The sequence below is a fragment of the Marmota monax genome, unplaced genomic scaffold, assembly GCF_021218885.2.
Source record: "Marmota monax isolate L192 unplaced genomic scaffold, Marmota_monax_Labrador192_F-V1.1 WCK01_AAM20220418_F8-fsc00059, whole genome shotgun sequence".
Taxonomy (NCBI): Eukaryota; Metazoa; Chordata; class Mammalia; order Rodentia; family Sciuridae; genus Marmota; species Marmota monax.
In genome coordinates, this window is record NW_026693595.1 from 6,749,685 (window position 1) to 6,761,754 (window position 12,070).

General features: G+C 39.3%; 1 protein-coding gene across 1 annotated transcript in view; it reads right to left on the minus strand.

Moving 5' to 3' along the window:
• Positions 1-12,070, minus strand: part of Mamdc2 (MAM domain containing 2) — a 169,453-nt gene that overhangs the window by 63,265 nt on the left and 94,118 nt on the right. Inside the window, exons 7-8 of the mRNA XM_046459469.2 lie at positions 9,694-9,787; positions 2,725-2,868 (exon numbers count right to left, since the gene is read on the minus strand). Of these exons, the coding sequence (XP_046315425.1) occupies positions 2,725-2,868; positions 9,694-9,787 (238 nt within the window). The remainder of the gene's footprint in view (positions 1-2,724; positions 2,869-9,693; positions 9,788-12,070) is intronic.

Below are 12,070 nucleotides of genomic sequence, written 5' to 3' on the forward strand. Positions count from 1 at the left end.
TGTTGGTGTGATCAGCTCTTTTCAAAGCCTTTACAGACACTTTTCCTCTGTTTGGTTACTCACACTCTCTCAGCTAATTGCAACTTCCCTCAGAGAAACCTTCCCTGAATCCCCAAGCCAAGTCAGGTTCCTCCCTGGATTGTCATATTCACTGAAGGAGATCAGATGTGTTGCTGCCAGATGAGCCTCTTTGGAGTGCTGATGATTTTGAGTTGAAGAATACTTGAGAACCAGAAGAGGCAGAAAGTGTAAGGATGGACTTAAGCCTGAGCCATTCTAAAACTCCAGTTTGAAATCTGCAGTTTCACCAGCCAAGCCTAGTGGAGCCCTCCAGTATGGCCCTCAGGCACAAACAAGTCACTTCTTCCTACCCTGATAAACTCAGAGTGAAGCCTCTGGCAGGTTATCCTTACCAGATAAGAAGGAAAGGTGAAAAGATCAGTGTGGGGACCACCAGACCAGATGTTTTAACCCCAGGGTAAATGATGTCACTGAGAGACCTGGTGGCAACTGATAAGGATTAAAAGAGGGGTCAAAAGCCCCAAAATTTGATATAAATATTGGAGAAAATGAACAGACATTCAGCCAGTCGACAATGATGCCCTCATGTTGAGAACCTGATGAGGACCTGGACTGACATCCTAATACTTTTCATTGTTTGCTGATCCTCTGTATTTTCCTCACCTCTCAGACTCTACAGCCACATCTTTACCCCGAGAGCTGCAACTTCTCCCTACAACCCTCTCAGGAGAAGCCTGCCTTGGTTCTTGACCTGATCAGACCTGTTCCTGGTCTGAGTGTGCATCTGCTGGACTTTAAGCCTAAGGCTTGAGACTTTTGATCTGACAGGCACAAACAAGTCACTTAGCATGCAGAAGGAATGTCTGTCAATTAGCCTGTCATGATTAAGTGTGTTTGCAGTGCTTAGAATTAATCTAGAATTGTTTGCTGTGAATTGATTATGTCTATTGCAGTGCCTAGCATTGAGGATTGTCATTTTCTTGATTAAGAACCTATAGAGTGAAATTGTATTGAGTGATTTAGGTGAATAAAGCATTGAGTAGGGCAGAAGTACGTGGACATTTTTTATTTCTCCCCTGTACTGTATAAATCACACCTTTGACCCATTGCGACAGCAGGGCTCTCTGCCCTCCCTCTTTCTACTTAAAACCATGTCATAAAACTTCCCATGAACAAGGTGTCTTCCCAGCACCCTGTTCCAGGAAGGGAAGAGTATTCTAATCACCAGGGACTGGGAGTTAATATTTTTTCTATTGGGAGATGATATTAAAGTGGATTTGTACAAACAAACATACTAAAATAACCCTTATCTTCCATGACTTTCCCCCATGTATGTCCTAGTCACTTTCCCATAATTTAGTATCCCTGGAAGCTTCAGCCCTTTTCCTTTGTCTTGTCACTTCTGCACAGTTTAATCATTCTTCATTAAAATTGATAAATAAGCTCTCTCAGGCCTATGTGTTTCTTTAATTCTTCAATTTTTCTTATGAAGACTATGTAAACATACTAAATAAAATGTGTATGTTTTTCTCCTGTTATATGTCTTATGTCAGTTTAATTCTCAGCTCCAGCCACAGAAACTAGGATGGAAAGGAAGATTTCCTACCTGGCAGGAATAATTTTCTTCCTGAGAAGTGTATTGTGTACACATTTTTCTAACATTTCGCTTATCCATTGAAATGATTGTCAGTCAGCAAGACTAGGATTCATATCTGACTCACCATTGCTGTATATTCTGGGCATTCATCTGGTCAGGTCAGAATAGCTTTTCTAGGGCCTGCATTTCTACAAATTGGGAAATCTCTAAAAAAAGAATAATATCAAATAACAGGTTCAATGTTATGATGGCCCCTTCTAAGCCCTTTCTCAGGGCCTGTGCAAGTGAGGGGACCTGTAACTTCAGTTTTATTGGCATCAGGGTAAATTCACCAGGATATGAATACCTGATGAATAAATGAATGAGACAGTGTGTGCCTTGTGATGAAGCTCTTTCTACCAGTCTCTCCTGGGGTGAGATCCACAAAGGATGTCATTAAAGAAATATGAGTCCATACACAAGGTGCTCAAACTGATTTCTAAGAGCTCCTCATAGATCACATCCATTGTTCAGTAGCATCTTTTCTTCCCATGATATATATTTTTACATGCAACATAAAATATATAACATACAATTACCATTTTAACAATTTAAAGTGCACAATTCAGCACATTCACAATACTGTACAACCATCACAGTTATCTTGTTCCAGAACAATTTCATCACCCCCAAAACAAACCCTGTATCCATTAAACAGTCACTCCTTAGTTCCTCCCACTCCAGTCCCTGGCAACCACTAATCTGCCTTCTGTCTCTATGTATCTATTCTGGAGAATTCATATAAACAGAATCCAATAAATTTGAAAGAGTATTTCATTTAAAGTGAACAGCAAAATAATTTTCAAAGGCTTGACTATTTAATTAATAGGCAGATACTTTTGCTTGTATAGCCAACTTGAATTACATTTTTAAAAAATGGTCAAACACAACATTACTGATTATCTTTACTTCCTCAGAGATGCCTCCCTGCCTGCCTGCCTGCTGGCTTGCTTGCTTTCTCTCTCCTCCTCTCTCTTTCTTTCGGTTTTGACATAGGTAAGGAGTAAAAATGGCCAATGATGCATGAACACCACACCAAGATGTCCCATGTGAGACTCCCGACTTACCAAAGCCTGTAGTGTGGTCTCCAGCCCGATACACGTTTGGCTTTACTTTCACTCGGGTCCAACCTGGACCTTCTTTATCTTGGTAAAAGTTGCAGAGATCTTCCTCAAAATTGCAGCTTGCTTCCACAGCACTGAAAGGAAGCTCTGAGAAAATGAGAACCAAAGTTATAGTCAAGCCCAATGACCTCAAAGGACTACATCAGCTGACTGACAGACATGGTTACAGTTGTGCCAGGGGAGACTATGGAGGTAAAACACAACAAAATATTTTTACTTGAGTGGCAGGCGGATGGGTAGCATCAAACCAATGTTTAAACATGACAGGAAAATTGTTCTTTTCCTCTCTATGGGGAGGGGAGGAAGAAGCCCTGTTCATCACATTCTCTTAAAAATAAATAAGTACCAGATTTCAAGAGGAATTTCCTCTTGGGATGTAAAGATTCAGAGCATTTGTTCATATCCTTGACAGCTCAAAATTCACTCAAAGTTTAAAACAGAAAGGAACAGATTTTTAAGAGATTCTTAATTTTTCTGTAAGAAATATTATTTTGAAGATAATATTTTCCAGAAACAATTTTCCTTTGTTGATGAATCTCTGTCAGAAGTATAGCCCGGATCTGTTTATAATTGGCCTTGGTAGTAGGAGCTGATGTGCTTGGAGAAAATCAATACTTATTGTAAACCACACAATTCCAAGCTACACCATTTTTTTTTCAGTACTAGGAATGGGGCCCAGGGGTGCTGTACATCTCCAGCCCCTTTTTATTTTTATTTTGAGATTGATCTTGCTAAATTGCCCAGGCTGGCCTTGAACTTGTGATCCTCCTGCCTTGGTCTCCTGAATAGCTGGGATTCCATAGTAGCTATAATTCTTAATAGCTGGGATTCTACTACCACCACACCTGGTGCATACCACCATACCTGGCTCAAAAGTTGCACCAGTTCTAACAGGGGGCTGCTATTATTCTGGCTTTGCAGAGTTCTGGTATTATTTATCTTGGTCTATAAATATCACCACAGCCCAGATTACTTGAAGGGAATAGACCATAAAAGACAACTGCACTTTTGAGAATAACATCTAGTCCTATTAACAAATGACTCATAAATCTCACTATTTAGATTGTAGATTGCCCTTTGGGTCCAGAGGGGATGTGGCTATAGTAGTTTGAGACATGTTCAGTCTATCTAAGTGTGATCCTGGTCTGCATGCTGGTAGAATATTCTGGGGTCAGGGAGAGGGGATGCTAATTTGTATAACTGGGTAATCATCTTGAGAGACATTTAAGTTCTTCCTGTGAGCTGGTGGCACAGGAAGCTGTTTAGGGATAAAGACTCACTTGCTTTCAATTTGTCAATTTTCAAAGAAAGAAAACTTTCAGGTGGATTTAGAAACTGGCCCAGATTAAAGAGGGGGAAAGAGGCATGACACTAAATGCAAGGAGGGATCCAAAATTCAATCCTGACCCAGAGAGCTATTAAGGACATTATAAGAGCAATTGGAGAAATCATCATATGAACTGAAAGTTAGTTGAAAATATTGTATAAGTATTAAACTTCTCAAACTTTGTAATCATTCTTTCGTTCTGTTGCCGAGTATGTTTGGTTTTATAAATACATAGTGTAAAGGCTTGATGTTTGCAACCTACTCTTTTATTTTATTTTTATTTTTAGTTGTAGATGCTCACAATATCTTTATTTATTTATTTATTTATATGTGGTGCTGAGGATGAAACCCAGTGCCTCACATATGCTAGGCAGGCACTCTACCACTGAGCTACAGCCCCAGCCCCCAACATACTCTTAAGTGGTTGCTAAAGCAAAGAAGGCAAAATGTTAACACTTTGTAGACTCAGAAGGAGAGTATATGGCAGTTCTCTGGAATATAGATGCAGATTTTGTCTGAGTTTGAAATGATACAAAAATGAGTCTCAAAAACACAAAATTAAGAAAATAAGTGACTAACAACACATAACCAAAAGTGAATAGGAAGAAAATATTCCTGTATAACTGGAACCTGATACTATCTGAGGTCATGTGCTATAGGGACAAACTTTAATAAGCCAGGCAGGAGAAAAGGAGAGGAAGAGAATTCTCAGTACCCTAAGGCTGGTGGATTAGTCCCCACCTAGTCTGTCCTGATTCTGTCATCACCAGGTTGTATCTTTAAGCCCTGAAGACAAAGTCTGTGAAAAATGAGTCTAATGTCATACAAACAAGGATCCTTCAACATTCTCCCATGGAGATTTGAGACCACAGGAAATCTCATGATGCTCTTAATCTTAGCCAATCCTCTGCTATTTAGTAAAGAAAAAACAGAGGAAAATCCAAAATCTACAGATGGCCATGAAGCTTAGGAATTGGTGTGGTATTCCCATTTGCCATGCACAAAATAAAATTATTCATCAGGAATGAATCTCAAAGCAGCACTTTTGGGTGGCTGCAAGAGAATCTTAGCCCATTTATTATATGTGTAGGATGAGGTGGCAGATAATAGTAAAACCTAAAAGTTTATGGCAGTTTTTATTTCTAACCACTAAAGCACAAAAGCAACGAAGATGTCCTTCAGTAGGTGAGTGGGTGCAAATTGCGGCATATCAAGAAAATGGAACATTATTGCTGAAAAGAAATGAGCTGCTGAGCCACCAAAAGACACAGAGGAAACTTAAATGCATATTACTAAGTGAAGGAACCAATATGAAATAGCTAAATACTATGAGTTCATCTATACGGCATTCTAGAAAATGCAAAACTAAGGAGACAATAAAAAGATCAGCAGTTGGAAGGGCAGGGAGAGATATTCTGTATAACACTACAATGGGGAATATATGTCAGTATAAATTTGTCCAAACCCATAAAATATACAATACCAAGAATGAACCTTAGTGTAAACTAGAATCTGGTTGACATTGATGTTTATTGGGGGAGAGGTATGTAAAAAAATCTCTGTACTTTCTGCTCAATTTTTCTGTACACTTAAAAGTGCTCTAAAAAATGAAGTCTATTAAAAAACAAAACAAAACTTGAAAGTAAGCAAGGATCATGGTGATGAACTGAGTCACCATGGGTGATTATATTGAGTGTCCTCATAGTGGGATTATATTGTTTTACTAAATACCTAGTCTTAGCAGCGGATTTGTCTGTGGTCTGATATAAACAAAATCTCAAAAGTTAACTTTAATACTAAATCTTCTTCCCTTAGAATGCTCATTTGCCCTAAGACAGTATGCAGTTGTGGAAGATGGGGCCAGAGGGCTTTTTTTTTGACTCACATAGAGCTGCCTGGAGATCAGGGGTAGAGGCCAAGCCTTTGCTTCAAGCTTGTTTATGGGTCAAGTGGTGATCACAAAATGAGCTACTGGGGAGTGTTAATAAGATATTCGAAGCACAGGAAGGAATCAGAAACAGATGGAAGCCCCTAAGCATCAGTTGATGATCAGGAAAAAAGATACAAAGCCCCATGAAGCAAGTTACCAGAAAAGCATCATCATGTAACTTTTAATTACTTGGTTCTGACATTTGAACTTCTTGGAAGTAAGAGGCTTTGAAGATAATCTAATTAGCTGGAGTGTGTTACAATTGAGAAGAACAGTTGGGGAGTGCTTCTCATCCTTTCCTCTGCTCCGTGGAGTTCATGGAGACCAACTCATCATCAGTTCTATAGATCTAAGAGGCTCATCAGCCCCTGTAGTACTAAAAGAGAGACACTGAATATGGTGTGCTCTGAAGGCTGCTAAATTTGCAGAGGAGCTTTATTTCAAATAAGCCAGGCCCTAAAGCAGGTGGATACAAACCAAAGCTGTCTTGGGGAAGAGTGAGTGGGACCTGGCATTCTCCTGGAGAACATTGATGACACATGGGGCTGGGCCACTGACTAGGCAGAGAAGATTAAAGGATTCAGGTAGTGATCCTCTGAGAGGAATACAGTGAGTGTCAGGGCTCTCTCCGACCTTCACCTGGGGATTAGGTGGACTCAAGCACAGAGAAGATTTTGGGCCTGCAAACGGCAGAGCAGTGGGGCTATCAGTTTGGGATTGGGCATCCAGGCAGGATTCCTAAAAGTGAACAGGATGGATTGTGAGGCATTCAAAGACTTCTCGACCAAAAGGAGAGCATATTTTTAGAGTGTTAGCTCCAGTTCAAGGGAATTTGTGAGGTGCTATAATTCAAAGTGGGGAGGCAAGTATCACTGTTTTCTGGAAGAATTCCGGGGCAATATGTGATATTAGTGTTAAACATCTGTAATTATGTGATGCATTTCAGGTCTGTATTAACTTTAAAGCCAGCTAGATGGTGGGAATGTGATCCTTCACATGTTGAAATAATTCCTGTCTCAGACTACTAGGGAGATGAGGAAAGAAAACTCTAGATCCAGCTGGGGAAAGGAAAGACAAGAAGTCTGGAGCTAACCAAGATAAGGAAAAAAAGTTGGCACCTGTTATAAAACAGAAGGGCATAAACTATTTGTGAAATGCAAGATGAAGTATAAAAGTCAAAGGGTTAAGCTTCTAGAGACTCTGAGTCAGCCCCACAGCTGCTCAGTGAAGTGGATTCAGTTGACACACAGGCTGTGCCTGCTGCTGGTTTTCTTTCACTTCAGTCTGACCCCCTGTTCTTCAGAAAAGGGATGGACATATTTTGAAACTTGAATTAATAATATTGCCTCACAACCAATCATTTTTTTTGTCTCATACTCTATGCTATGGCCGTAACAGACATTAACACATAAATCTTCCCAACCACTCTCTGAAACGGATTCTTCCATCTTTGCTCCATAGTTGTGAAAATGGAAATCTCAAAGAGGTTAAATACCATGACCAACATCACACAGATTTTAAGTGGCAGAATAGGAATGTGAATCCAAATTCCCAGTTCTTAAGCATAACACTGTGATGATGGAATTAAACCACTTTAAAGTCAAGTTGGTGTGGTGGGAAGTTCTGAAGACCAGTATGAAGCCTCCATGAGCCTACTGGTATAAAAATGAATTCAGAGGGGGTTCCTGTAGGGAAGACGTTTCTATGTGGGCTGTGTTTTTACAGACTGAGGGCTTACCAGACATCTTAAATGGGTCTCATTTTGCTGGAATTTTTCCCTTTCACTAATCAGACCACCAATGTAGTAGGCAAGAGCTTATACATATTCTGAATCTTTTTAAAAAGCAGAACATTTATTAAGATTGATCCCATTACCTCTCAGCTACTTCTTCATCTCACCCTCTATCCAGTGCAGATATTGAGTAAATATTTCTTCTCTCACATATATAACATGGAAATATAAAATTCAATATAACTGTCTAGTAACAGAGAAGAGGAACATCCTAAAAATACTGATAAAGAGGTTGTGAAATTATTGCTAACATAATTAAAATATTAGCTGGTGGAATTAAGAAGTCATCAAATTTTAGGAGAAGTGAAACAGTTTTGGTTTCTGTGTTTTTGTCAAACTTAGATACTCTTTGATATTATTTGGGTTCAATCACTTAAAATGTATAAAATGGGAGCTGGGTGTGTCACTCAGTGGTAGAATGCTTGTGTGAGAGCCCTGGGTTTTATATGTAGCACTCACATACACACTCAAAAAATGATAAAACATGTAAATCCAGCCTGATTCTATCTATTCTTTACTTTTTGAGGAGGGGTGTACGAGGGATTGACCTCAGGGGCACTCCATCACTGAGTCACATCCCCAGCCCTATTTTGTATTTTATTTAGAGACAGGATCTCAATGAGTTGCTTAGCACCTCGTTTTTGCTGTGACTGGCTGTGAACTCACAATCCTTCAACCTCAGCTTCAGGAGCCACTGGGATTACAGACATGCGCCACCCCACCAAGCTATTTCCCTACTTTTTAAAAAATTAGAATTAGCAAAAAATTAGTTTAAGCAAATTAGATTTCTAATTTGGAGATAATAATTTAGCTCAAGTAGAAAATACTATTTTTCTTAGTCTCCTTGATAGTAGAATATATCTGAAACCCTATTAAACTGACGAGCAAGTCTCTTAACTGAAAGTCAGGTTCAGAAGTTATTTCCTGGGACTGGGATTGAGGCTTAGTGGTAGAGCACCTACCTAGCATGTGTGAGGCACTGGGTTCAATCCTCAGCACCACATAAAAATAATAATAAAGTAAAGGTATTGTGTCCATCTCTAACTAAGAAAAAAATTCTTTATTTAAAAAAAGTTATTTCCCATGCTCCAAAACCTAGAACAAGTACTCATTAATAAGATGGGTGATCAGAGTGTCTCCCTGGGTCTCTCCAGGAAACAAATTCATTAAATGGTAAGGTTAATGCCGTTGATCTAGGTTATCATTAATATATTGTCATCTTTCTTATTCTAAAACATTTATTTCATAATACATTTTGAGTTAATTTGCTTATTTATTTTCTCAGGAAGTAAAAAATTTTCTCTCCAAACACCAAAGTTATGGCACTGCAAAATTTTTCCATGATAAAATTATCTGAGGGTTCTTTTTGAAAGAGAAAGTAATTAAATTAAGAGATGTAATATTTAGTCAAAACTATTGTAGAGAGATCTATCAACACTAACATCCTTACACATGGGGCATAAATCTTGGATACTTAAAGTTGGAAGGAGTTTTTATAATTCTATTTGGTAGATTGTGAAAGTTTTTTCCCATATCCTCAGCCACCCATTTATGGGTCCAAGATATCCTTTAAAGAGAAAGATGGGCTGGAGTAAAATCGTGTTATTTAATTTTCTTTTTCCAGTAGGCAGGGAAGATGAAAATGCCTTAAGATATAACTGGCCTATGACTTCAGAAAAATTAGATTCACTCTGTGAGGGGAAAAAAGAGGATAATAATCCCCCCAAATTACTCTTTGGTTAATTAACTTTTAAAGGATGAGAATGAGGAAATAAAAGATAATTTAAAGCAAGGCCTGACCACAGGCATCTATTGAGAAAAGACAATTCCAAATTGGGAAAAGAAGAAAAAGAGAACACTCACCTGTCTGATTTTGGCAGCGCACAGGAGAGAAAGAAATATCATCCAGGGCAACATATCCTCCTTTGGGACCATTGAAAGCAACCTCAAAGATAACCTGGGAAGGAAAATTATATGCTTTCACCTGTTACATATTTTCTGTTAAGCTGTTGGAAAATGATATGTAAATCAAACCAGGTCAAATTATAAGTACCTATGTAATCAAGTTCCCCCAAATAATTGTTTAGACAGTACCCTACTCAACCTCAAAGTCTCTGTTAGGGAGGATGAAACTGCTAAAGTTTGTGCTATAGTTTGGATGTTTTTCCCCCTGAGTAATGCAAAACAAACAAACAAACAACAAAAAAAAAACAACACAACAACAAAATACATGTATAAAGGCATAAATTGGCATGAACATAATTTATATACAGAGATATGAAAAATTGTGCCCTATATGTGTAATAAGAATTGTAATACTTTCCACTGGTGTCATGTAGTTAAAAAATAAAAAAAAAAATTTTAAAGTTGTATGTTGAAATCTAATACCCAATATGATGGAATTTGGTGATGGGACCTTTTGGGAGTTGATTAGGTCATGCAGGTGGAGGCCTCATGCATGGGATTAGTGCCCTTCTAACAGTCCCAAAGGAGCTCATTGCTTTTTCCATTATGTGAGGACAGGGCGAGAAAGTGTGAACTATGAATCAGGAAACAGACCTTCACCAGACACCAGATCTGTCATTGGCTTGATCTTGGACTTCCCATAGGCTTCAGAAATATGAGAAATATTTCTGAAGTGGGGGCATGGTTCAGTGGTAGAGAACTTATCTAGCATGAGCAAAGTCCTGGGTTTGATCCTCAGAAACACACACACACAAATGCCAGTGTTTATAAGTTACTCAATCTATGGCCTTTTGTTATAGCAGCCCTTGTAGACTATGTCAGAAACCCTAAATTGGTATTCACTGGTGGATTTCCTTCTTCTGTTAATATCAGCTTAAGTGCTTACCTTATTTCTGATAGAATTCTAGAAGTCATTAGCACTGTAAACTTTGATTAAAGAAAAAAATAGGCTAAGTGAAGAAAGCAGGCCAGGTTCTCCCTTGGTAGCTAAGCCCTCCCAGTCTCTTTCCCTTCTCCCTACATGGAGTGCTAGATGAGGGCCTAGGCAAAGAAGTAGCAGTCAGAGAGGAGGACCCTGATCTCAGCATGGCCAGATGTGTTCCAATGGTTAGAAAACACCTGGGTCAATGAGTGCAATCCCTTCTGTTTCACTTTTTACCTGCCACAACTCTGATCTCAATCAACTTTCTGCCTGTGACCATGGGGATCAGGTGTCGTCAACACAGCCTTTGCCTGTATGGGGAAAACTACCCAGGTGCACACCCAGTTTCACTGTATGAGTTTAGAGCATGAGAAGACCCAGTGTGGAGCAGGTCTTAAAACTTAAACACCTATAAGCACTAGGCAGGCAGGGTATGCACAACAAGTGGGCTTGCTGTGGTGTAGACTCTTGAGAAAAGAAGAAGGAAGGTAAGCCCTTCTAGAGGGGGCACTACCACTCAGCTTCATCAGTTGCTGGCCTATGGGAATGTTATGGCTGCTATGGGCTGAATTTGGTCCCCCAGCCAATTCACATGTTGAAGTCTTAACCCCATCACATTACTATGTTACCTTATTTGGGAATAAGGTCATTGCAAATGCAATTAGTTAAGATGAGGTCATACTAGAGTAGGGAGGGCCTTTCATCCAAATGACTGGCATTCTTATAAAAAAAAACAGGAAATATGGAGCTTGGAGCAGAGGTACACACCTGTAATCCCAACAGCTCGGGAGGCTGAGGCAGGAGGATCATGAGTTCAAAGCCAGCCTCAGCAAAAGTGAGGCACTAAGCAACTCAGTGAGACCCTGTCTCTAAAACACAAAATAGGGCTGGGGATGTGGCTCAGTGGTTGAGTGCCCCTGAGTTAAATCCCTGGTACGTCCACATACAAACAAAACAAAACAAAATAAAACAAAACAAAAAACCCCTGGGAAATACGGATGTGGAAGGAGACATACACAAAAAGAAAATGCCATGTGAAGATGAAGCAGAGACTTGTAAACCTAAGTATGCCAGCAAACCACCAAGGAAGAAGCAGGGAACAGATTCTCTTAGGGTCCTCAGAAGGAAAGTTCTGCTGACCCCTTGATAATGGACTTTAGGCCTCAAGGACTGTGAGACACTACATTTCTGTTTTGTAGGCACCCATTTTTGAGTGACCTCATTGTGGTAGTTCTAGCAAAAAATACAAGTCTAATGTCTCTGTGGCCAACAAATTATCAAAGGGACTTGAACCTTTAGGTTTTATTTGTAATTTTTGAATTTTTGAATGCTGACAGTTAATTAAAAGTGAAA